A 27,926-nucleotide genomic window follows, 5' to 3' on the forward strand; every position below is an offset into this window, starting at 1 on the left:
TTTGTTTCTACTTGGCGGACCCTGCCACCTTTCTGGCTTCAAACAGTGACTCCCTCTGAGAACAACTTGTTTAATCGGTTATGTAAAAAATAAATATTTATGGGTTTATATTATTTCCTGATTAAAACTGTAAATGAGTTTTAGTTTCTTCTCCAAAACTACAATGTGCCCCTTTAAAAATATCAATAATAGTAACACCACTCGACATTTTCCATCAAACATCACAGACAAGCACATAACGACAGTGTGAAGCCGTACATTTCTAGTGTACATGCAACAGAAAACGCACTGTTTTGATGGGATATACGAGTTTGTGTTCCAGCCTGCAGTTTCCTGGTCCCTTCCTGTGTTTCTTCGTGCCTCCCTGCTTGGTTTGAACGTAGCTGACACCGCTCGTCCAATGATATGAGTCCACATGCAGCGCAGGGAAGAGGGGCAGCAGTGAGGCACTTTGATAAAACCAGGCTGTCAGCGCCGTGTGGAGCCACAGAGAGCTGCGCCACGGTGAGGCAGGCAACGGCACGGTAGCACCGAAGACTGGACCGGGTGAATGCAGTCCTCAACACAGGACACTGCCGCAGCCAGTTTACCACCATTTTCGGGGACAAGAGGCCACTCGGAGTGAGCTCCATCCGGACGGAGAAGAGGAACCTGGCTCCACACAACATTTCGGCGGGAAGAAGATCCTAACGGGAGCCGAGGGGGACGCGGTAGACCGCCGTCAGTAGCTGTCGATAGCCCACCGAGTGTGAATGCTCAGCTCTCAGTTGGTAAACTCCTCATTCGCCTGAAAGTATCGCTAGTTTTTAAAGCTCCACCAGGTAGCATACGGCAGTGTTTCGCGTCAGAGCTGTGTGGGAAGGAGCCCTCTGTCCGCCATGGAGAACGCTCACACGAAGAGTGTGGAAGAAGTTTACGGTTATTTCTGCGTCAATGAGAGCACAGGACTTTCCCTGGACGAGGTGAAACGTCAGCGGGAGAAATGGGGCCTAAACGGTATGACAATTCACACAAACACCGCTGCTGAGAGAGACTCACGGTTAGAGAAAAAATGTCATGTCACTGTAACATGTGAGCACAGTATTCAGGATATGGGGTAAAAGTCACCATCACCGGACCGGCCAGTGTTACCCGGCTCCCGTGAAGTGATTTAGCTGACGTCATCACTGGTGACCTCGAGGGTTTCCCATCACTTGCATAGAAACAACTTAATCATCACTGAGAGGACATTGTTTAACTTAGAGACATTGTTAGGTATGTTAAAAGGGCCACTATGTAGTTTTGGAGAGGAAATGTGTTTGTTGTTTGTATATTTAGTTTGTTGTGGCATTAAAAAAAAAATCGGTCTTTAAAGGTGCACTATGTAGGTTTGGAGAAGAAATCCAAACTCAGAATTTAATGTCTTTTCCATAACTGAAAAATCAAGTTGTTCTCAGAGGAAAATAAGGTCCCCAGAACACTGTTTGAAGCTAGAAAGGTGGCAGGGTCCGCCACATATAAAACGGTATGAAAAGAAAATCAGTCTTTAAAGGTGCACTATGTAGTTTTGGGGATGACATTTTTGTTATGCCTAAACAAACTAAACAAACAAACTGGATAAACAAACAGACATTAATGGAAAACACAATTTCATACCGTTTCACTTTGTATATATTTGGCGGACCCTGCCACCTTTCTAGCTTCAGAGTTCTGGGGACCTTATTTTTCTCTGAGAACAGCTTGTTTATTCAGTTATGGACTAAATAAACATTTCCGAGTTTGTATTATTACCTTATTAATATTGTAAATATTAAAATTCTGACTTTGAATTTCTTCTCCAAATCGACATACTTTTGACTTGGGGTAGACCGACTATCGACCGTGGGTGATTATCTGAGCAAATATTCAGCATTTTCTGATTATCGTATCGTGATTTTTCTGTCAAACTGACAGAAGAAAAATTTACATAAACATTTAACTTTAAACTAATGTAAAGATTTGCAGCTTTGGCTCTGATGCAACATCCTCTCACACAGTGTTCCGCCCACAACAATATCTGATTGGTAACACATCACAGTTAATAGCCTATAAACACTGAATAATCTGGATCTGCAAAGTAACTAGCAACTGAATGTATCAAATAAATGTCGTGTAGAGGAAGTATAAAGTGGCAGAAAATGCGAAAACTCAAGTACCCGAAAATTGTACTTGAGTAAATTGTACTTAGGTTTATTTCTTTACTGGTAAATAGAAATTTTGACACAAAGATTTTAATTTTTACTGCAAATGAATTTTGGTCCCAAATATCAATTATCAGTCTCCTTGATTTCTAATCATCGGTATCGGCCCAGAAGAAGCTGTATCGGCCCAGAAAGCCATATCGGTCAACTCCTACCTCTTAACATTACTGAACATTGAATCAGTGTGTAGCAATGTCCCATGGTAACACTGTTGGCTGTGATAACATTGTCAAACATACCCTGATGGTGACATTGTTGACAGTAGTTTTAAAATATGGTGGCCCTGTTGAACACAATGTATCATTGTTGAGCACAGTAACCTTGTCAATTGCTCTCAGAGTAAATATGCAACACATCAGCCCATGTGCCTGGGGATCTGGCAGGTATTTGACACTGAACAGTGGCCTCAGGATCACTGGAGTAATGTTATCCTTCAAAGCTAATCTCTCTTGTCCCAGACTTAAAACAGCTGTTTTATATTAATATCACCTGAGAGGTCATGGGGGCTATACTCCCCTCCCCTGAGATCATTTTGACCTTTACACTGATCAGAGTTTTCCCATTTTTCTATTGTGTAATGAAGATTAAGGACTGTCCTTAATAAATGGAATAAACAAACTGACCTTAAAGTACAACACAATTTTATATTTGGCGGACCCTGCCACCTTTCTAGCACCACTCCTATGTCTCACAGAACATGCTAACTTCCTCTTGTTCCAGGAGAAAGTTCCCCATCACGAACAGGAACTGAAAGGGCATGTCTCTAACTGGCAGACAAAAGTATTTGTTCACTACTTACCTTTTTTCTCTTGTCTTCTTTTTTTGGACTGTTTCCTGCACGCTCGCCCTGGATTGACTCCCACATCTCTCCACACACAGAGTTACCAGCAGAGGAAGGTAATGACGACTGTCACTGATATTGTTACTGTCATTTTATAACAAGTGTCTGTAATGGATTGTTTTTTTTGTTTGTTTGTTTTTTACCAACTCTTCTTTCTGCAGGGAAATCCTTGTGGGAGCTTGTACTTGAACAATTTGAAGATTTACTTGTTCGAATTCTTCTGCTGGCTGCATGTATATCTTTTGTAAGTATATCGATACATTTTCTCGCACGGTTTGATAAAATAAAACGCTGTTTTTTCTTTTTAGACTTTTATTGGTTATCTCATTCTGAACGCAGTAAATCAAATTGAGTGATCATTTTGCAGCTTCCCCAGGGTTCTTCTGACAGTTTAAGTCAGCGCTTATTTTATTCCCACCGTCACTTCTGTCTCTTACTCTATAAACTGTCCAGCAAACAGGAGAGATAATCTAAAAAAATATGGGAATCTCAGGACAAGTTACTAATCCTTACAATAGCTGTCCCTTTCCACCACTGGCTGAAAGAGTGTTTACATGAAGTCAAAATTGCAGATGGGATTATTATTAAACCCAGTGTGTTGAGTGGCAGGAGGCTGTTTGTTTATGGAGTGCATGGTGCAGAAGTGTGAACGTCTTCAGTTTATGTAACCCAGCTGGAGTTACATGCGCATATTAGACGGCTAAACAGCTGAGTAGCCTCGCGACCCATCTGAGGAATGGTGACAACAGCAGTAGCAGTATTGAGTTGCTGTCACCATGTGCCAAGTAAGACATCTGAGACGTCAAGCGTGGCTGCTGTGTAATGATTTACCCTGGTCTCCCTCAGGCATCGACTTTCAGTGCCGGAGAGATAAAAGTTTAATTGTGGACTGATAGCATCATCAGCAGGCCCAAAAGGAATCTGCACAAAAAAAATGTTTTTACAGCTTTCAGCAGTGATCCAGGGTGAAAATCTGTGGCACCATTTTGTTTTTTCACTGATAATATGATAGACAAGTGTTCATTCAAGATAACAAGGGTTTAGTTTAAGCACAAATAAGCAAGCATAAGACATTACAAAAAACAACCTAAAAATCACCTCCAGCGAGCTTAAATAAATATTTAGTTAGTTGAGATTTTATTTCATTACCAACATGAGGGGCTTCAGATGCTCCAGTACTCTCTGTAAGTGCTGACACACTTCACAGAACAACACTCCTCCTCCAGATCCCTCGCAGTTATCCTTGTATTCCCCCACCATTTTCTTCAGCAATAAATCTAATTTGGCACATAATGTCACATTGCACTACTAACTTTGATCTTAAGGCTAATGGAAAACAACCCATGACTGTCACACACATACACTGGCTGAGATGTGTTAATGGTGTGAGCTTTACAAGCAGCATCGCTATTCATTTAAAATCTGCGGAGATGTCATCAAAATACTGTAGGTGCAGATTTCGTGTTGGCCTGCTGATCAGTGTGCATACAAGCCCATTCTGACGTTAAATCAAATGAATATTTCCACTCAGGGTCGTCTGATATGGCTTTTTGTGGGCCGATACTGATTACTTGCAGTAAAGAACACTAAAAACCGACATTACTTTATACTTCCTTTCCACTACATTTATTTAATAAATTTAGTTACTAGTTACTTTGCAGATTCAGATTATTCAGTGTTTATAGGCTATTAATTGTGACGTGTTACCAATCATCAGATATTGTTGAGGGCAGGACATTGTGTGAGAGATTGTTGCATCAGAGCCAAAGTAACACATTTTTAAATTAGTTTATTTTATCGGAAATCTCACAGAAAAATCACAGATATCGATAATCAGAAAATACTGAATATCGTCCCCAAAAACCAGTCTACCCCTAATTTTCATATCGTATTACAACTTTTTATGTAGTGTGGGAAGATAAGGCAGATATAACCATTTTGCAATATTTGTCTCGCCAAATTTAGGCAAAAACAAAATGTTTTTATGGAAATTTTACTGCCAGATGAGCATTTAAATTTTTTCTGTTATGGATCAAAAACTGGTATTAATCTTTGGCATCATGCAATGCCTAATTAAATTTTGCAGTTTTACTTTTTTTCATGTTCTTTGTATCAACTTTACTGTAGATTACGGTATGGCTGAAGAACATTTTCAAGTGTGTGCACGCAAGCGTGTGCGTGCGGCTGCACGTGTAGTGTGCAGTGGCCACTAAGGTGACACTGAGATGTCAGTGGCTGCTGTCGTGACAGGGCAACAGAGCACCACTCAAGACCAAATTTGGGCCCTTGCCCCTCAGTGGGAGGGCACTCATTGCACACATGCCCACCTCAACATAGAATCATTCCCGGACAATATGTATCCAGTTTGGAGGCAAATTAACGTCAGAAAAGTTCAACTATAAGCTAACTGTTGGAGGAGTTCCTTAAAACTTAATCTAAAAAAAAAGTCCAACTATTAATTACTTCTGTTTGCATGAATAAGCTCACAGTTGAAGGAACAGTTATTAAGGATTTGAATGCATTATTTTATAAGGTAAAGTGCTATACATGTTTATTTATCCTTTGCTTGTTAGCATATATATTAGGGCTTCATACATACATACATACATACATACATACATAAATCAGCTTTATATATATTATTCTATAACCCGACATCTTTGGGTTGTGGTCTGTTGGTCGGACAAAAAATGTTACTAACTGATTGTGTAAAAATGTAATGCATTATTCGAAAATGAAAATGATTGTTAGCTACAGCCTCTTTTTTTTTCGTTTTCAGTGGGGGTGAATAATGTAAATCTCTTAATCATGTTGGGACATAATAAAGCACTCTTGAGCCCCGTGCTTCTGTATTAACACCGCTATTAAGAGTTATGCTTGCCAATTAAGTTATGCCATTTAAAATGTCTTTGGAATCTGGCACAGCTAGATACTTACATCCTCTTACTGAGGTTGACTGCTTTATTACATTATTGGACGTTAACTGATTGCTTGTGACACACAGGCTAATTTTAGGGCAGTTTTCTCAGGGACAAGAAGCCAAATGAGACTCCAGGTCAGAATATTGTTATTGCTTTCTGGCAGTAAGAGGTTCTAATATATGATGCGAGTTGCATACAGTCTTCTGGAAGATCTTCTCAAATGCTTTTGTTATGAGGAGGCTTGCATTCCTACACAGTTCAGCTGTGCAGTATTGGCAGTTAAAAAATCAATAAATACAAATATCCAGAGGAGAACAGCAACAGTTGCCAACGTTGAATTAAAATAAAATGCACTGCTACTAGTAGACTTAAATTTAGAAGATAAGGGCTCCTACATTTCCATTTTTTACTTTTAGCACAGGAAAGAGTTGAGTTCAAGTATTAAGGTTCAGTTGCATGATATGTTTTTCCCCTGTATATGCAGTTTTCCAAAAGAAATGTGTGGGATGGTTCTCAGCTATTAACTTATATCAATCTCTGACTTTGATGTCAAGCTTCTGCAACTGACTAACAGCTAAGAGCTCATATTAATGGGATGAAAGACTGCTGTCACAAAAGCTACCTCTTTAAGAGTTTAAAAAAAGCTTTGTGACTCAACATCTTATCATCTTCCATCAGAGTCGATTTTTCAGCATTGTATCTGTTCTGAACACCACTGTTGTCCTGTCTTGATTTCTTTTTTTTTTAAAACTAATGAGATGTTTCTTTTACTGTTTCAGGTCCTGGCCTGGTTTGAGGAAGGAGAAGAAACTATCACCGCCTTTGTGGAGCCTTTTGTAATTTTACTTATTCTTATAGCCAATGCCATCGTTGGTGTGTGGCAGGTGAGTCACTGTGTTTAAATCACACTGTCTACAAGGGGAATTGGTCCAGCTTTGTTTTTTTCTTATATATTTTAGTTTTGATTGTTCAGATTTGTTGATGTAAATCACATTTCTTGATGCAGCAGAATGATGGATTTTCTGGGAAATAGTTGTAAGTTCTTTTCAATAAGGACTAAAACCTAGCTTTGTGGATGTTATCAGTACAAGTAGACAGTTAAGGATAACATTTTAAAGGGGCACTATGCGGTTTTGGGGACAACATTTTTATCAAAGGAGAAAGATCTTCTTTGTTTCCATGACTGAATAAACAAACTGATCTTAAAGGACAACACAGTTTCATACTGTTATACTTTGTTTATATTTGGGGCACCCTGCCACCATGCTAGCTTCAAACAGTGTTCTGGGGACCTTATTTTCCTCTGAGAACAGCTTGTTTATTCACACGGAGAAAATAAATATTTTTGAGTTTGTATTATTACCTCATTAATATTTTAAATATTAAAATTCTGAGTTTGAATTTCTTCTCCAAAACTACATAGTGCCCCTTTACAATAATGAGCCAGCATTAGACAAGTGAAAACCTAAAGTCAGTATGGCATTGAAAGCTATTGCTAGTCAGGTTCAGACTCAGTTTAGATTTACTGCACAGGTACAGGAATTCTTTCATTCTTAGTCAACCTTATAGAAAAAAGGCAAAAGGAGCCAAATTAAAGCATAAAAACACACTATAGATGATATAAAAATAGAAACTATGAATTATAAAAATATACACAATGAACTGTCTTTTAGTCAGTTGCAGTGGGCTGTGGAAAAAAAGTCATATGAGAGGCTGTATCAACATGGAAAGTAAGATACTGATGTTCGGTGCTCCTAGATAATTCCAGTGAAAACCAGTCCCACAGTTTTCTAATGAATGCCCCACCTTTATCAAGTTGATCATGCGTCTAATTCACTCAAAACCTATTGCATCATAACTGAACTGCAGCGTCCAAAATGTTGAATCAACACCTCTCTGACGCAATTTCAACAGAAACACTTTTGTATTTTGATTGCGTAATATTTAGCAGTGAACCGCAGTCACCAGTGAGAAGAGATATCAACAGACTGAGCCAAAGCTGTTGTTGTACTAATGTTAAAGACACAGCCGGATATGGGAAAAGGATGTCCTAGACAATTAATTAAACTTTTCTATCAGTGTGACAGCCTGCTGTAATGTGTAGGTTTTAATATTTGCTGTACTTCACTTGCACTGTACATCAACAGTGTTTGCTGAAGGCTTCCTGCTGAAAAGGAGCGGTTGTGTCAGTTGACATCAGCAGTCTTTCTGTCTGATGCTTACATTTGAGGCTGGCTTATTTTATTTATTTACAGAATGTGTGGGCAGTGCGCTCTGAGTGATGTGGTTTTTCTTGTTGATGAACGATGAAGATGCTGGTGAAGGATAAAATTGGAAAACGTCAAGAGGCAGAAAATGATGTGATTTCTGTTCCCATTTTCATACACTTAACATCTAACTGTCCCCAACCAAAACCTGACAAAATAAACATCCAACTGAAAATGTCCTCATACTGTTTCGTATGCATGTATTAGTTCATGTGATCGTATCAGTTCATCTCAGAAATCTTTGGCACTGAATCACGTTTTCTCCTCACAAGGAACGCAATGCTGAGGATGCCATCGAGGCGCTTAAGGAGTATGAGCCTGAGATGGGCAAAGTCTACCGGCAGGACAGGAAAACTGTTCAGAGGATCAAGGCCAGAGACATCGTGCCTGGTGACATCGTGGAGGTCGCTGGTAGGTTAACCTGCTCCTCTAAACCGACATGTCTTTGTTACTATTGTGTTCAACCTTGTCCGACTGTTGTGTTGCTTTGACTAGAGTGAGAGTGAATAGTTTAGATGTTAGTTTGATTTGTAGACTCGAGGAGAGGAAACATGTGGATATCACATGAACCTTGAATTTCACAGAAGATTGGCAATTTAATGCCACTGCAGCTTCTATCAAGAATTTGTTGTTCTCTGTGAAAGAACCTATTTTTCCCATGCTGCTTTTTTTGGAGATAGTTCTTGGCAGCTGTTGGCTGTGCCTCAGGTAAAGCCTACTGTGGCCACATCAAATGAGTTCAGGTATGGTCATGGTTTACATTTAGCACAGGCGGGAATTGAAACCTCTCCCATCCCCATGTGCCACAGCACAGGTGACTCACCCTGCAGGAGTGATGTATTTTGGGATGCTCTTATTAACCCATTGTCTCAAAGGGCTGGGCACAAATGCTATTAAGGCCCACATTACTGTGTGTGTGTCTGTGTGTGTATATTTGTCCACACACACACCAAATTTGAGCTCAGTTGAGGAACATGCTGCTACTGCATCCTCACAGCTCATCCCAACTGCAGCATGTGAACTGAATGCTGGAGAGTGATTCATGCTGCTGAGGTCCAGTCAGCGTATTTCAGCAGCTAGGATGTATAGCTTAGATTTTGTAGAGTGCTGATTCCCCCACGGCATACACACTTCTTTAGGTTTATGTAGAGGGATGAAGAGAGACGAATGTGTTGAGGAATGTTGAAACTCAAGCATTATCTTGATACTCTGTTTCACCCCAAGCCACTGAAGTGATGCATAGTTTTTCTGTGCATGGTGGTAGGTTTTATTTTTAGCTGTCGTGGGCTGGTTAGGTTATGGAAAGATGTATTTATAGAGGCAGTGACAGTCATGAAAATGACAGGTGTCCTGTGCACGCCCCTCCCATCCTGCTCAGGGTAACATGGCTACAGTGGGTGATGTGAGACTCCTGAATGACCTTGACAAGGGTAACCGAAGAAGGAGTGTACAGGGCATTAAAAAGTGTTTGATTTTTCTAGTATGTATAATTTGTTTTTGGTTGACTAATCATGACATTTTGCTTATGTGCATTGAAAGCTTAATTTTTTGGCTCAGGTTTAAAGAGAAAATTGTGAGTCAGACACACCCTCATTTTGCATATTAGAGACCTAGTTATTTGAAAACTCCTGATGAAGGTAGCTGGAGGCTTTGCTGTCAGCGGCATGAGGCTTACTCAAAAATGCAGCACAGCAGGACGTAAAACCGGATGTTTTTACCCTGTTGCAGAAGTCCATCAGCTCAACCTACTTCCCAAATCCTCCAAATATCTTCTACAATGGTTCCTGTCAGGCTCCCCCTTTTTTTTCTATCTATGAATAATATTTTCCTGAAGTGGCAAAGTGACCCCCGCCACGCAGAGGAGTGTGATGACGCAGATGCTGGCCGGCCGGCTGCTGAGCCAGGGTAGAGGACACTGAGACGAGCCCTCTGTGGCTGCTTCAGCCGTGAGAAGAATAGCCTGCAGCCAATCTGCGCTGCTCTCTTGTCAGGGTGCTGCTGTGGGTTTGAACGCTGCCTCCTACTCGCACCTCATTGCTCATCCGCATGCTCACTGAATTTGTTTAATATCATGGAAGTAACATTCTTCGTGATGCATTTCTCAGACTTTGATCTAGATTATTTCATGCTTGGTTTTATCTTTGTAGCATGGTGTTTTTTAAATCCAACCTTGAAGCAGTTGAAGCACCGAGGGCTGCTGTCGGCTGTCTGTGCTTGTCATCCGTGTTCAGTCTCCTGTCCTGTGTAGTCCTGTACCTGTTATTGTCAGGTTCACATTAGTCAGATCAGTGATTTTGTCTGAATAGCCTAGATTTTGAAATCATCCAATGCATATGATCAGTAACGATAAACAAGGTTTTTCTATTATCTAGTATGTATGTGCTATATAGTATATCGGTCTGATAAATTATCAGACTGTTTGAGTCCTTATCGACTATAGATCTGTGAAATTATAGCTGATAAATGGAGCCGATGAATATGAAGCTTAGCCTGTACACGTTCCAATAGAGTTTGCTCCTTATCCGCCGAAGTCGCGCCCCTTCCGGTTTGCTCCATGGGACCTTATTTCAGAAAAACTTTGTTTGGTAGTGAATGAAGAGAGACAAATATTTGTCAAGAGAAGTCAAGAAAGACACAGTTTGTCATTAAACTAATGAAATATAATATATGAAAAATAAGACTGTGAAAATTAGTAATTATAAAGACTACAAACAGTCGCGTTACTGACGTGGTCTCATTGAGTGTTCACCAAAACCTGTAACTTAAACATTGTAGAGCTGCTCCTCTATGTTAGCAGCTCACAGAACTGACAAACTCTCCTTTCACATAACTGCAGTTGTCAATATGACCAGATTTTTTTATGATTTTCATCTTTTTTAGTACCTTTTCTGTGCTAAGTTGGCGGACATGTTGGTGACTTGTATTGAGTGAGACGATGTAGTTCACTGAGCGGTTTCACTAGATGATATTTGACTTTTACTTACGACAAACTGTGACTTTCTTGACTTGAAAAATTGTCTTTTACTTGATCAACATATGTGTGATTCATGGCACAATTCAAGTAGGATCACAAAATTATGTCTCTACCATCCAAAGTTTTCCGAAATAAGGTCCCATGGGGCTCCACCGGAAGGGGCGCGACTTTGGCTCTCTACATTTGGAAACAGAAGTAAGACGACATGAAATACTACAACCCCAAGTAGATTGTTGACACCTCCAAGATCGATCATCATCTAAAATCATCAGATTGCCCCAGTTCCCTTAAAAGGACGTTAGCTGATAACATCTTAAGTTCACAAGTTCCTTTCACTGGTTTTAAGTCTTTGTCATAACACAGCATGCACTGTTTGCTGCCAGCTACAGTTTGGTGTTGAGGGCTTGCCCATTTGGATGTTGGCCTTTTCACAGAGCAGCAGAACTCAGTGGGTTTGTTCTCTGCTGCCTGTGAAGTTTTGGAGTCTGGTAGTAGGAGGGGGACTCATGTGGGAGGAGGCAGGAGGGGATCTCTCATCTGCTGCTATTGTGCTAGAGAGATGACCTTATAGGGAAGTGCTTCATGGATAACTATCCCACCCCACCATGCTCAATGCATAGCGACCCTACCCATCAGCTCCTGCACCCCCCGCTAAGATTCCAGACACCATGGATAGTATGTGGCATTTAATGTGGTCTGGCAAACGTCTGTTGTCACGGAGGGACTGTCTTTTGGCAAATGTTCCCGACTTGTCAGCAAGACTGAGAGAAACGGTCTCATCTCGCCGACCATTGAGGCAGGCTTTAGAAATGCAAAACCTCACTTGTAGTGAAGTCCAGCAGAAGGGCACAGAGGTTTTTATTCAGGCCAAACAGCATGGGTTGAAGGCGTTAAAGGCTTGGCGGGAGAGACGCATGCATGTGTAACGCATACCAAAATGTCAGGTGTGTGAATAAAAGTACCACATATTTCAGTAATAATTCTCCATTATTATCTCCGGCTTCTATTTTTACACAGATCTACGATTATACAGCCCAATGTCCTAGCCTTGTTAACTATAAGTCATACTGCACTGACTGCTGGGAATCCGTGCTATGCTGTCTGGTTACAGATGGGATAGTGGGAGATCAGCATGTAATGAGAGGCCACTGCTGAAAGTGTTGACTTTAAGACATGAAGAGAATGTACACTCTGACCTATTGTGTTAATGTGTTACATTGTTGCAAAGACAAGTAAGACATTGTGTTTCTTGTGATGTTTACATTACATCCAGCCTGCTAATAGTTTTTCTATAATGTCTTACTGCTTTCACAATATGTTTTTCTGTGTAACATCAGAAAATCAAAAGTCCAAAGTTCAGATCCTTGTATCCTGCAGTTGCCTGCAGCATGTATGTGTGGGCGGTGGTGAAAACTCTTTTGTAGATGTGAATTAATTGTGTCATGCTTAAGGTACATGTAATTTCTGCCAGGCTTCCACTAAACCCCCAGTTAATTTTGACAGGAGTTTTAGTGCTCCCAGTCCTGGGACAAGTTTGTCTCTATGGCAACAGAAACGGTTGCGTGTGATGTGGCTGCTACTGCTTAAGATTCATAAAGGCAGAGCAGAGATCCCTGGGAGAAAGTGTAGAGATGGCGCTTACACAACATAACAGCGGTCATGGGTGACCATCAGCTGACACTTGTTTGGATCTGTGACAACGTAACAGCAGGAAGTCCCAAAACTCGTCAGCTGTGGGTAAATATTGGTTTGTCTCCTGCCAGACAACTGCTAACTAAACATGACTTACTCTGCCTATGTTTGCTGATGAAATAGTGAAACCTACATGTGACTTTGGCTGTGAGCTAACACAGTGGGCAAAGAATTAAGAATCCTACCATGAACAGTTTGTGCAAAAACACTTATAAATGCACACCTAAAGTCACTTGCAATACAGTTAAAGTGATGTTTTTAACTGATGCAACATCCTCTCACATAATGTCCCATCTACAACAATATATGATTGATAACACGTCACAATTAATAGCCTATAAACACTGAATAATCTGAATCTGCAAAGTAACTACTAACTGAATTTATCAAGTAAATGTAGAAAAAATTCAAACTTAGAATTATAACATTTACAATATTGCTGAGGTAATAATACAAACTCAGAAATATTTATTTTTTCCATAACTTGATAAACAAACTGTTCTCCGTCTATGTTAGAGGCTAGAAAGGTGGCGGGGTCTGCCAAATATAAACAAAGTAAAACAGGATAAAATTTGTTGTCCTTTTAAGGTCAGTTTGTGTTATTCAGTTTATTAAGTCATGAAAACAAATAAAGTTTGTTATTAAGTTTGTTTAGGCATAAAAAATCAGTCAGTGAAGATCTTTCCCATCTGATTAATAATTGCTTCCCCAAAACTACATAGGGCACCTTTTAAAATGATATTTATGTCTTGCTGTCAGTGCTACGCGCTGCTTCTCCACACAGGGGGAGAGCTGGTGGTCATCTACTGCAGGTAAGGCACTGACTAGAGATAAGTACCTCATATAATCCCACATCAAAAGACACAAACTATCCTTTTAAGAAGGTGTAAGGTAGGAGCCATGTAAACAACACACTTGCAGAACCAGGTTTATCAGTTTTATTTACTGGCATTGCATTTCCTTCCATTGGTTGTGCTGAGTCATGGTAGCATCGCTTCTTTAGTGCACCTGGCTGCCACAGATAAGAAGTAAACCAGCTTTAATAAAGCAAAGAAGAAAAGACAGTGAAAGGTTATTATTTGACCTGATATACGCTGTTTTTGATAACATAACAGTTTGGACAAGTATTTGCATTATTGTACACATGTAAATGTAGCTTACTAGTTAATCAGTAGTGGATCTGTGATGGAAAGCTGCTGGATGCTTCACTTGTTGACCGCTCTGAAATGACCCACTCGACATGACAGGAGGTCAGCCTTTTGTTGAGCTGCCATCAGCACATGTTGCCTCCTGGCTGGGCCCAGAGGAAACCTGGCCTGCCGAACCACACGCTGTCCCCTGACACACGGCAGGGGCAGGTGTCAGTCAAAGCTGGCAGCTTCGCTTTGGGCAGTGCCTTGCCTGCTGTTGAAAGGTCTGTTTTTAAAGGCACCTCTGGGAGTCACATTGGGTGCAACGCATCACTAGAGCTTTTGTCACTGTAAGATTTGTCGGGCTATATGACCTGTTGGCAAGCACAGAGGTGAGAATGTGGTCATGCCTGAGGAGATTCTTGGACTGCTACCAAGTAGGATGTTGACACAAAGGGACAGATGATATACACACACTTCATCAGAGCAGGTCTGCAGTGTAACACAGTCCGGGACAGTTCCAGTGTTTCACAATGTCACTGAGTCTTAACACTGACTGGCGTCTTTGAAAGAGTATCAGAAAGCACCATTGTTAGAAGCCTATCCCCCTCTCTATGTTTCCTGGCTCAGCACTCTCTAAGAAGTTGTCAGTGCTTCCTCAAAAGTAATGACTTAGCGCAGGAAGTGTTACACAACCATGGAGGATGTAATTGTAAAGCTTTTTGGCTGCTAAGGAAAACATTTCATGTTTTGTTCCTGTGGTGCAGCTGAGGGTAATCCTTTTAATCTCTTCCTGGGATGGGATCATTTCTCTTAAGAAAGTTAAAAGTATACCATTGAAAGTGGTTCCTGTATTCATTTTGCAGCAAGCTCATTGATCCATACCATCAGGAAGTTAAACACAGTCTTTGGCTGCATCCAAATACTGAGCCCTCGTGGACTTCAGTCATACATTGGGTGATGTGTTCACTGTTATCACATCAGGTCTGTGAGCATGTGAGCCTGCAATGCAAATATAAGATTACCTCTATAACCTTTACTGCTACCTGCACCCTCAAAGTCTGCAAGTCTGATCAAGTCTGGATATTTGGATGCAGCCTTTGTTAGTATTTTGAACAGACCCCAAGCCTGCATCGCTCCATCTGTGCGCCAGGTTGTGTGACCTTCTCAGAAGAGAAGCTCCCATTACAGCCATCGTTCCAGGTTCAGATGGTTTAAAGATGCGGCCGAGCTCGACATTAGTCTTTCTCAGAAAAGCTGTCACTGTCTGTCTTGTCTGTCCAATGCCTGCTGACAGATCAAAGTTCCTGGCATCACTGTCAGGACATCTAATGAACTGATCCAGCTTCTCACAGGGGTCATGTCTCATGGTGAGAAGTCAACAATCATGGAGCTAGAGGGCTGAAATTTACATTACTTTAACAAGGCTGTAAAAATGCCACATTTAAACCTGATAAACATTGGGGGACGTATTAAAATGTTTTTCCCATTTTTGGTTGCATACATTGTAGGTCCCTTTGCTATTTCCCCCTCCCTTCTCTCAAGGGCATTGGATGAGGTGGATTACGCACAACATGTGCCCCTCAAATGTAAATCTGGACTTTCAGTGGTTTTCTTTGTTTGTTTTCTACTTTGTCTGAATGTTTTGTTTGATTCTCAGATATTTGGCAGGCCCGTGTGGGCTCCTGGATTCGAACTCCACCGTGTTCTCGGTTGAAGTCTTTCGTAACAATCTGACACAATTTGCATTTTTAACTAAGTAGGCCTATATGTAGACTACGCCCAAGGAACTGTGCCATAGCCTGAACCATTTCCCCAGTTTCCATTGCCTTTATGTACAATTAGGAAGCTGAATTGGGTCACTGCAATTCCGATGTACCCAAATTGGCCTTTTCCTTTGAGACGGGCCTTTTATGGCTCACAGGTCCTTCATTTCCTCCTCTTTCTTTGGCTCTCCTTCTCTTTGCCTGCAGTAATGGCAGCACTGCTCTGCTGCTGTGTGTTACAGCAACCTCCCTGTAACGAGCTGTGCTTCATCAGTTTAGTTTACACTGATGCTGAGTTCATGCCAGCAGAAAACAGTCAACAACTCATCTGTTAAATCTTCATTTAGCCTGTACACACATGCAGAATTGCACTATACCGAGTGCATAGGTTGACTTGAGTTGTCTTCTGCAGACTTAATTTTAATGTTTATTTTCAAGTGATTTCACTGTGTTCATGCTCTTGATGCTTTGGCATTTTTGTTTTTGTACTTTCTCTTATTGTGGATCTGTTTGGTTATAGTTGGAGATAAGGTCCCTGCCGACATCCGTATCTGTTCAATCAAATCAACAACTCTGAGGGTAGACCAGTCCATTCTGACCGGTAAGACACATCTGTTGATGATATCAAAGCTGTCAAAGTGTTTTTCTGTGCCATGATTATTAATGAGAATACCTTCTACTAAATAGATTTACCTAAATAGTTTCATAGATTGATTAACTTGACTGACACAATGCAGCATAAAATACAATAAAGCATGCAGTGTATGATTTTTTTTGTATTTTTGTTTGTTTTTTCTCATTTGTATTCTTATTGCACACTAACCTTTCTTGTCACAGCCTCATTCACTATGCCATCCCATATTTTCAATCTTTTGAAATTCTGTTCAGCATTCGGTAACAAATAGAAAGTCACATGAGTTTAAAGCTTAGTTAAAGACAGATGTCTGACTAATGTACTGTAAGCTATCTCTTACTGAAGGTAATGGAGAAATGCTCATTGTTTTCATACAAAGGCTTAAACATCACCACCTAGCCCTTTAAGTATTGTATACCTTATCAATTAATTAGTTTTCAGACATGGCCACAGGTTACAAATGCAATAGTAACTGGAATCCACTGTGTTTAATCAGTTGATTGATTATACCTCTTTCAAACTGGGGACAAACACCCACTGTTATCTGGTTTTTGTCTTCAGTGGGAAAGCATACCATCTGCATTCATTTACCATTTCGAATGAGTCTGCAGTAGTCACGGATGTTTATTGACTCCAGCTCCGATCAGCAGTGACAGGATATCAGGAAACTGAGGTGAAAGCTAAAAAGTAGCCAAAAAAGCATTGTCACTGGCCTCCATTAGGCATCAGTTGCCCATTTCTAGCAGATTTTAAAAGCCTACATATACGGGCTAACAAATGGTATTTAAGGCTAGTTTCATTATAGCAACCTTTCTCAAAGTGTGTTCCGTGGACCACCATTGGTCCGCAAGAGCCCCCTAGTGGTCCACGAGTAGATTTAAAATAAAATAGCGTGTTTTTAAATGAAGCGTTTCTCAAACTGTACGTGATACTGAGCGACTTCAGAGCCTTGTAGTGAGTAGGATAGATGTGTTGATTTTTATGTTAAATCAACACAAAATTCAAACATTATTTATTTGAACTTGTGGTTCTCTGTGTTGTTAGACTTAAGCAATGTAACCAGATGTTTTATGACCATTTTGCGACACAACATATTTACAATTTAGTTTAAAAAAAAAAAAAAAAGATCAGCCGTCAAGCGCTATGTGAGACTTAAATTCTCCAGTTTGGAGCCAGACATCACTACACTGATGTCTGCATTATTGCCATTATGATGGCAACAGTCTACTTAAACTGTATATTAAAAATTTTAGCCTAATTAGATGACAAAATAGCCTTGCCTACTCAGTTAACACTAGGTGGTCATGTTGGTTAAGTGGTCCTTGGTCTAAAGAAATTGAGAAACACTGCATTATAGTTTATAGTTATTCCCAGCTTTAAATGACTCTCAGACTCTCCACTGATTTTCTTTATTTCAAGATGAGAGCACCAAGTTGAAGATGAAAGGATCAGTCCTCCAGCTGTATTTGAATAACCAGAATAGCTGAATGACAGTGAACAAGATTACTTGTGCTGGCTGCAGAATGAGCCCAGTGGTGTATAATGACACGCTTCCCAATTAGCATGTTTGCTTCTGAATTGAAACATTCATGAGCATGTGAAAGATCAGTGAAGCAACTTGAATGATCATAGATCTCTGTAGAGATAATTGGCTGTGCTTTGTTACTAAGATCATCTGTAGAGACAAACTGAGTCATCCTGCTGCTGTCTGTTGTCTTTGTAGGTGAATCTGTCTCTGTCATCAAACACACCGACCCTGTGCCCGACCCTCGTGCTGTCAATCAGGATAAGAAGAACATGCTCTTCTCTGTAAGCTGAACTCTTATCACACATCCTGTTGATGTCTGTAAACTTCTTGTGTGTTTAGTTTCTGTTAACTTCCTGGAAAAACTCGATCCGGTTGTTATTGCAGAACTGTGAGATGTTATCCGATGTACCAAAGTCAACCAGTTCTTGTTATTTTCAGGGTACCAACATTGCAGCAGGGAAGGCCGTGGGTGTGGTCGTGTCCAGCGGTGTTAACACAGAGATCGGTAAGATCCGTGATGAAATGGCGGCCACCGAGCAGGAGAAGACGCCCCTGCAGCAGAAGCTGGATGAGTTTGGCGAGCAGCTGTCAAAGGTCATCTCCCTCATCTGCATCGCCGTGTGGATCATCAACATCGGCCACTTCAACGACCCCGTCCACGGAGGTTCTTGGATCCGCGGGGCCGTCTACTACTTCAAGATCGCTGTGGCGCTTGCCGTTGCCGCCATCCCTGAGGGTCTTCCTGCCGTCATCACCACCTGCCTGGCCCTGGGCACTCGCCGCATGGCAAAGAAGAACGCCATTGTCCGCAGCCTGCCGTCTGTGGAGACCCTGGGCTGCACCTCTGTCATATGCTCTGACAAGACGGGAACCCTGACCACCAACCAGATGTCTGTCTGCAGAGTGAGTCACACACCCACAATCTTTCTCTTGGTGCATTGCTAAGCAGTTTGGTTGTCAGTGCTTTGTCATCTTTGTTGTCCCTGCCTGGACTTTCAGGTGGCAGTACTTAGAACAACTGACTGTGAAAGTCACTTTGAATACATTTGTCAGCTAAAATGCTAATACCATCTGTGCGCACAGAGAGTGGAGTGTTCCTTGTGATCAGGTATTCAGAATATTTTAAAAAGAAGGCAACATGCCGCCCCACTCCTCTAATCTACATTGAGCTGTTGGATGACTTGCAGTGCTGCTGTTGCATAACTGACCTTGCGTCACCAAGCTGCAAAGCAGCCAGCCTGTATTTCCTTTCTCTCTCTCTCTCTCTCTTTCTCTCTCTCCCTTTCTATCTGTCTGTGAGTGGCACCCCAGCACTACTTGGCCCAACATTAAGAAGACATTTCAGCATTTATTAAAGTTTAATCCCCCTTTGTTGCCTGCTCTGTGCTTTCTCAGAACTTTGGCTCAGCCTGAATTAGACGTGTGGCAATAATTTACAGTTTTTATCAAACAGTAGTTTGGGCTTCTGTATTGTTTGTGCCACATGTTGTAATGACCATGATTAAATAGCCCTGTGAATTTGCAATTACTGCTGTTTCAGTGATTTATAGTGATTCACACGGAGCCATGTATTAAACCACTGAAAAGAGAAAACATTTGCACTAAGGACATAGACAAAAGCCTTTAAAGAGGTGTGCTAATTGAATGTATACTGCTGTTTCATATTAAAAAGTCATACAAAATTTAAATCATGCACATATATAAAACAAATATACAAAACATTTTATTATTACTGCTAATGGCTAAAAGAATAAAATAAACAGTTAGATCATGATGATGATGTCTTCTTGTCTCATACAGTGTTTGTTTCATGATGCATCTCCTCACTACCTGACCCAGTCTGTAAAATAGTATGTACTGTTAGTCGAGCCTGTCGTTTTTTGGCCTTAAAATAATTGATATTGTAGTAGTATCAGCCCTGGTCGATTATCGGGGCCGATAGTCAGCATTTTTCGATTATCGATATCAGTGATTTGGTAAAAATGACACAATTAATGACCTTTAAACAATAAAACAATCTGAATCTGCAAAGAAACTAGTAACTAAATTTATCAAATAAATGTAGTGAAGAGGTAGTATGAAGTAGCATAAAATGGATATACTCAAGTAGAGTACCTTAAAATTGTACTTAAGAACAGTACTTGTGTACATTGTACTTTGGTTTATTTCATCACTGGTTGTTTGAAATTTTGACACAAAGAGTTTCATTTTTAGTGCAAATGAATATCCGTCCCAAATATCGTTTTTCAGTCACCTTGATTTCTGATAGTCTGTATCAGCCCTGAAAAAGCCATATCGGTTTTTAGGCTATATGTTGATATTTTGAAATCTCCTCAAAAGCACTTCATAATGGCTTTGTATGGGTGAAACTAACAAATATCAGGATATTCTTGACCAAAAACCTTGATACCTTTGTAGGGTTGACAACACAATGTTAACACAATAAGATTTCTGATAAATAATCATCAGTAATGTAGATATAATGAACAAGTGGGTAAAGAACAGAACAGTCTGATTAGTTCAGAAAATTAAGCACCAAAATTTAACACGATATATAGTCTCCTATATTGCCCAGCCCTAAATGTAAGTATGTTTTGTACTGGCCATGATCATTCTTTAAAAGTAATTTTTGTAAAGAGCTATTGTTCCTAAAACAAGTGATCTGATGGAAGGCCCATTCGCTCTGATCATCAGAGAAAAGCAGCAGCAGTATTTGATGTTTGGCGGCTGGTTTTAGGAGGGCTTGACTGATCATCTTTCCCTGACTAGATGTGTGTGAGAGTATGTGTCAGTGAGAAGATGAAAGCTTCCTGAAGGAGCAGGCCTGGCACTGCGGCTTCTTCCTTTTGGGCACAGTGTCTCTCTTTACTCAGGCTCCCTGGCAGTCTCTTCTGTTTACTTACGGAGAGAAACTAAACACCCATTTCTCACATTAGGCAGCAGGCCACCCAGCCTGGCACTCACAGAGACGCACTCTGTAACACTGCAGGATAATCTACTGTCCAGAAAGAGCTCTCACTTGTCAGGTCTGCTTGGGATTTCTGTGGTTTCTGCTGCCACCTGCTGTGTCAGTAACAGACTGATGGTCGACTCAATTGCTGCAATGATCAAATGGTGTCTCATTTGTTTTGTCTCACCTGCACTTTTGTTCTCCAGATGTTTGTTATGAACAAGGCTGAAGGTGACAGCTGCTCTCTATCAGAGTTCACCATCACAGGTTCTACCTACGCACCTGAAGGAGAAGTGTGAGTACTTTACAGCTGGCAGATCTCAGTGAAAACTTATTGACTTTAAATATCCATCTCAACCCCATACTCTCCCTTTAACCTACAGTCTCCCAACAGTTAATCATTTAAGAACATTCTTGTCGTTATATGGACTGTAACAACACAGGTAAATACTGCTTGTCCTCAGGTACCAGGACGGTAAACCAGCGAGGTGCACCCAGAATGACGCCCTGGTTGAACTGGCCACCATCTGTGCCCTGTGTAATGACTCCTCTCTGGACTTCAATGAGGTCTGAATTATGCTTCTTACTTTGCATGTCACACATGTAAAATAATACACAGTGTTGACAACAGTTACATTAAAAACAAGAGGGAGCGAACTACACGTTTCACATGTAGCTTCATCAGATTTGCTTTATGCTTAAGTACCGACAGGTGTTTCTTCTGTTTAAACTGTCCTTATTTGGAACACAAGTTATTGATGTGCTTCATGCTAAATCTGTGGGTCGGAGTGAAATGTGAAAAGTGAAATTCTATAGACGAACTTAAACTTTAACCACCTGGTCTGCAAGGTTTTTTAAAGAGGTGAACATATCGTGATGGATGTTTTTTGATGTTTCAGGTGAAGGGTGTGTATGAGAAGGTCGGTGAGGCCACAGAGACTGCGCTGACCTGTCTGGTGGAGAAGATGAATGTTTTCGACACAGAAGTCCACAGCCTGTCCAAGATTGACAGAGCAAACGCTTGCAACTCTGTGAGTGACAGCAGCCTCCTCACCTACAGATTTCCACTTCTCCCACTCAGCAGGTTTTTCTCACACTGTCCTCCTTTCGTCTGATCAGGTAATCAAGCAGCTGATGAGGAAGGAGTTCACCCTGGAGTTCTCCAGAGACAGGAAGTCCATGTCTGTCTACTGCACCCCCAACAATCGCTCCTCAATGAGCAAGATGTTTGTCAAGGTATACTGAAAGAAACATGCACTGATGGCTTAATGATGGCTTTGCCTTTGATGCCATGTTCTAAGTAATTTCTCCCTCTGTTTTAACCACAGGGGGCACCGGAGGGAGTTATTGAAAGATGCACTCATGTCAGAGTTGGCAACAGCAAAGTCTTCCTCAGCAGTGCCATCAAGGAAAAGATCATGTCTGTGATCCGTGAGTACGGGACAGGTAATGACACCCTAAGGTGCCTGGCTCTGGCCACAAGAGACAGCCCACCCAAAATAGAGGACATGGTACTATCCGACACTGCCAAATTCGTGGAGTACGAGGTGAATTTTCATTTAATTTCTGATACAGTTGTTTGTTTGTGTGCTGTATTGGTGTCTGCTTGTAGAGTATTCTTATCAGTTGTGTCTTTGTCTCTCTGCGTTCAGTCCGACCTGACATTCGTCGGCTGTGTTGGCATGCTGGACCCTCCCAGACTGGAGGTGGCCTCTTCCATCACGCTGTGCCGCCAAGCCGGCATCCGAGTCATCATGATCACTGGGGACAACAAGGGCACGGCTGTGGCTATCTGCCGCCGCATTGGCATCCTCACCGAGGAGGACGATGTGCAACACATGGCCTTCACTGGACGAGAGTTTGACGAACTCTCGCCCACTGCTCAGCGCGATGCCGTGACTCACGCTCGCTGTTTTGCCCGTGTTGAGCCTTCCCACAAGTCCAAGATCGTCGAGTTCCTGCAAGGATTTGACGAGATCACTGCCATGGTATGAAGTCTGGAGGCTGAGTCTGTGAAGTTTGTTTTTTGTCTTTCTTTCTTTTTGCTGTTGTTTTTAAATCTTTTTATGGTTTGCATTTGTTGTTGTTAACCTTGTAATCATCGTGTTCCTTGTGTTGATTTACTTGAGTTGCAACAAAATAACTACTCTACTGTAACAAAATATTTCTCCTCAGACTGGTGATGGAGTGAACGATGCCCCTGCATTGAAGAAGGCGGAGATCGGCATCGCCATGGGCTCTGGCACTGCCGTGGCCAAGTCAGCCTCTGAGATGGTCCTCGCCGATGACAACTTTTCTTCCATTGTGGCTGCCGTTGAAGAAGGCAGAGCCATTTACAATAACATGAAGCAGTTCATCAGATACCTCATCTCCTCCAATGTGGGGGAGGTCGTCTGGTGAGTTTTCTTGGCAGCATTTTGGTTAACTGTTATTATTTAGAAGGGATGTAATTATAATAGATTGGTTATTCTCATGACAGCATCTTCCTTACTGCGGCGCTGGGCTTCCCCGAGGCTCTGATCCCAGTTCAGCTGCTCTGGGTCAACCTGGTGACTGACGGCCTCCCAGCCACCGCCCTGGGCTTCAACCCCCCAGATCTTGACATCATGGAGAAGCCTCCTCGTAATGCGAAGGAGCCCCTCATCTCCGGCTGGCTCTTCTTCAGATACCTGGCCATTGGGTGTAGGTTATAATGGAAACTTTTGGGAGCCTTAAATCTGCCTTTATGTAATTAAATAGTGAGTCATTTGTGTATGCTGATGTTATTTGGTGTCTTTGCTTGTAGGCTACGTGGGTGCAGCCACAGTGGGAGCAGCCGCCTGGTGGTTTACCGTCTCTGATGATGGACCTCAGCTCACCCTGTACCAGCTGGTAAGTCTGTCTGTCTGAGTGATTATCCTGCAGCTTCACCCCTCAGCTCTTTGCCTCCCCCTCACTCCCCTTTCTCCCTGCCCCGCAGAGCCACTTCCTCCAGTGCGCCCCAGACAACCCAGACTTCGATGGCCTGGACTGCCATGTGTTTGAGTCGCCCTACCCCATGACCATGGCCCTGTCCGTGCTCGTCACCATAGAGATGTGCAATGCTCTCAACAGGTAAATATCGGAGCTTTCATCAGAGGATAATGTGAGCTCAGAAAATGAAGGGCAAACTGTATCAATGAATTTGTGTCCTCTCTTCTGTCCAGTCTGTCAGAGAACCAGTCCCTGCTGCGGATGCCTCCCTGGGAGAACATTTGGCTCCTGGGGGCGATATGCCTCTCCATGTCCCTCCACTTCCTCATCCTCTATGTGGAGCCTCTGCCTGTGAGTTTAACAAAAAACAGTTGATCTATTGATGATGCTGCTTTACAATCCAGTTACCTAGGAGTTGTGTGGTTCTGTGTGCCATCTAGTGGTTGTAGGGCTTCATTACAGACTTTAGATACAGATTTTATATACAAAGAAAATATTTAGAAATTGACTTATAATGAAAACACACATATGGCTTCACCTCACAAGTATTTGATTTTGCAGCTGAACAGTCACCACTTCATCTTTTTACTCTGTCATAACATTTACCTGAAGATATTGTTTGTCATTTTGCCTTTCAAACCGATTAGTTAGGATTTATAGTATGAAGCTTTTTTGACATTTTGACACTGCTTTCTTGCCAAGCAGCACTTAGATCTTAAAGTTAAAATTGCACTCAGCTGCTATAAATGCCCCTGATGGTCCTGTGTAGGGTAGGATGTGAAGAGACATTTTAAAGGGTAGACCTTCCACACCAGTAACTTAACATGGCACCATGTGCACTCATGTTCCTGGGTAAAAAGTGGCTGTGATGTTAAATGTTGATTGTTGTTGTGCTCGTTCCTAGGTCATCTTCCAGATCACCCCTCTGGACACAACCCAGTGGATGATGGTGCTGAAGATCTCCCTGCCCGTCATCCTGCTGGACGAGCTGCTAAAGTTTTTGGCCAGGAACTACTTGGACTTTGGTAAACAGCTGGAGAAGCCGGCCAGCAAAGGCCACTCTTTGTCTGCATGCGCCGAGGGCATCTCCTGGCCCTTCGTGGCCATCTCCCTGCCCCTGGTGCTGTGGATCTACAGCACCGACACTAACGTGTCCGCCATGTTGTGGCCCTGACTGACTCCACTACACCACCCTCCCTGTGCACTAGTGTGAAGTGGACATTAACACACACATCTAACATAGTTACGTTAACCTGGATGAACTCTCAGTCAACACTTGCACCTGCTCTGACAGTCTGTCTGCTGTCAGATGTTTTGTATTTAGGACATTTTCACCGATACATGTTTCTGGGCGAGGGGCTGGGGGTTTAGTCATATTTTAATGACTTTGACTGACATTATGTCTGTGTGTTTTATTTCACCATCACGCTTTTCTCTCTTTTGATCCCCTGTTTTAAACAGTTAGAGATGCCCACCGTGTCGGAGCTGTGTGTTGAGCTGTACAGAGAATTTACACTATTTTATAATAATTAATATTTTGTAATTTTAGGGTGGGGCTGTTGGGACAATAATGCTGGGTGTAAAGAGGATGTGATACTAAGGACCGTATAGTATAATACTAATTTTGGGGTAAAGACTTGAATATATTTGCCCTGGCGTGAATCTCTATAGTTATTTTTGAGCTCCATGCATAATCATTCATTATTTTCTGCAGTAGGCAGAGCGCAGCTACCTCAATGCTGTTAATATGACCATTACTACACATTTGTCTTAACATAGATGATCTTTTTTTTTTTTAGTGTTGAGGTAAGCACCGATTTGTTTTGCAGTAGAGACAAAGCCCTCACACACATTTTTCAATATACTTTCTTTTCTGTTTTATTGGAGGAAAGAGAGGGCAACGATGTTACCAGTTTGATTCAGAGCATTTTTTCTTTTTTTTTCTTTTTTATAAAGATTGTTGTTAAATTTGTTTACTTGAAGAAAACACAATTCATTTTTAAGTCTAAAGATTCAACTTTCAGACTTAATTTTGCTTTTTAATTACCGTATTCTTTCTAATGTATGTATAATGTGCACATACTGTACTTGAAAATGTAAAAAGGCACCAAGAAGCTGTTAGTCTTATCAACTGACCACAACATGGATGACCGGTCATTGGAAGAGTCTGTATATCTGTACATAGCACACAAAGTAGAATCTCTGTATAGATATTTTTTTTTGTTGCTGCTGTCAAAATGCTCCATACATTTACAGAAGTTTACTTAAGCGTGGTCTTAGCCTTTCTGCATGCCTGCTCCAATAATCCCAGTCCAGTGAGTGCTCTGTTTTTTTTTTAGTTTTGAAGCTAACTGTTGTTTCTTCCAACGCCTTCCACCTGTTTACCTGCAGAGTGAGTACACTTTGACCTGCATGCCAACAAGCGCGCTCTCGTCTTCACGTCGCTGCAGCTTCGCTGTCTGTCATTGCACATATGCAATGACAACTGCTCATATTTTTTGATAGGACCAATAGTTTTTGTTTTAAATATACTTTGAATGGTACAAGAGTAAGAGGAGAAGAATGACAGTGTTTTAGAGTTTGTCTGAAAATGCCTTCAGTGTCACTTAGTGCCGGATTAGACGCTGAGTAGAAACAGGAGCCTTTTGCATTTGAAACGGCACAGTGTCACTGGTGCTGGTTATTTTTGACTGCAGACTGGTGGCGTGCTTCGTTGACTGGCAGAGACTATAACATTTAGGTGGCGTCGCACAATTATGGAACATGGTGTTCATTTTCTTATTTTATTTATTTTCTCTTTTTTTTCTTCTTGTTATTGCTTTTGTATTTCAACCGAATCCTCTGCTTGCCCATGGCATGGCCTTAAAGGGGCACTATGTAGTTTTGGAGAAGAAATTTAAACTCAGAATTTTAACGTTTACAATATTAATGAGGTAATAATACAAACTCAGAAATATGTATTTGTTCCATAACTAGGTAAACAATCTGTTCTCAGCAGAAAACATTGTTTGAAGCTAGAAAGGTGGCAGGGTCCACCAGTATTACAAAATAAAACAGTGAAATACTGTTGTCCTTTAAGGGCAGTATGTTTTTTCAGTTTAGTCATAAAAACAAAAAGGTTGTTTATTTAGTTTGTTTAGACATAAACAAATCAGTCAATGGAGATCTTTCCCTTCTTCCCCAAAACTACACAGTGCACCTTTTAATATATTTGCTCTTTTTCTGAAAAGACGTACTGCTGAATTTTAAATTATACGTGCTCGGATGCTTTTACTCATTTGATTCTTCCTCTTTCTTCTTTTTCTCTGCAGCAAAGGCCAAGTAAGCCCACATCCACTCTGAATTCCTTGCAGAAACTTTGGTTTTGTTTTGTGTTGTGCATGTGTGTTTTGGGGCAGCACATCTTACAAGAGCTGCATGTCAGTTAAGTAATATGAAGACAGAGGCTCGTTAAAGTTCATACATCGTTTTTATAGAATGGCCATGAATAAATGTCTGATGAAAACTAGCCAATCCCACCTCATCAGTGTCCTTCCATCCTCCTGCATGAAGAGCCTTAGAGTACAATACGATTCTCATGCCATCGTTTTAGATAAAGATCTTAGTACCGTGTACAGTAAATTGTACTATATTCCATGGTGCATGTCCGCTGAATCAGCCATCAGTTCTACCAGACTTGTGTAATAGACCATGTATAGTATTGGTAATTAGAATAGACATTCGTCAGATAGTACAAATGTTAAATAAGCTCAAAAAAACAGTTCATCTTTCCTAAGGAAATACTTTTATGGGATATTTAAAAACCAAACAGCCTTTTTTTTTTTCCTTTTTTTGCTTTGCACTGATGAGTGCAACATGTTTGGAGCAGATTTTGCCATATCTGGGAAGGCGGACGTGCAGCGGTGCAGAGATGCATACGCTTTACCATGAGAGCGGCAGGCAGTCCCTCCACTGGCACTTTTTGCCAAACTGCTGTACTGTATTTTCAGAGATGATTGTACAATGTATCACATGAACTTTGTTTTCAGGTAAATAAAACTGTCATACATGAA

At 41.3% G+C, this 27,926-nt stretch overlaps 1 protein-coding gene across 3 annotated transcripts; it reads left to right on the forward strand.

The window, feature by feature from the left end:
• LOC311261021 (sarcoplasmic/endoplasmic reticulum calcium ATPase 2-like) lies at positions 1-27,926 on the forward strand. 3 transcript variants are annotated; one of them, XM_084359359.1, is made up of 21 exons: positions 1-996; positions 3,099-3,116; positions 3,222-3,304; positions 6,761-6,865; positions 8,521-8,659; positions 16,331-16,411; positions 18,168-18,253; positions 18,411-18,875; positions 21,129-21,217; positions 21,387-21,489; positions 21,822-21,953; positions 22,042-22,158; positions 22,251-22,469; positions 22,575-22,910; positions 23,098-23,318; positions 23,402-23,604; positions 23,708-23,793; positions 23,882-24,015; positions 24,108-24,225; positions 24,779-24,899; positions 27,186-27,926. In XM_084359359.1, exons 1-21 carry the CDS (start codon positions 879-881, stop codon positions 27,197-27,199), a joined length of 2,988 nt encoding a protein of 995 aa, XP_084215485.1. In that variant the 5' UTR covers positions 1-878; the 3' UTR covers positions 27,200-27,926. The 3 variants fall into 3 exon arrangements, 2 of the variants coding, with proteins under 2 accessions (XP_084215485.1, XP_084215484.1); XR_014623081.1 differs by having other exon boundaries at positions 5-996; positions 24,779-26,266; XM_084359358.1 differs by having other exon boundaries at positions 5-996; positions 24,779-27,926.

The sequence above is a fragment of the Pagrus pagrus genome (assembly GCF_965226575.1).
Source record: "Pagrus pagrus genome assembly, chromosome: 8".
Lineage (NCBI taxonomy): Eukaryota > Metazoa > Chordata > Actinopteri > Spariformes > Sparidae > Pagrus > Pagrus pagrus.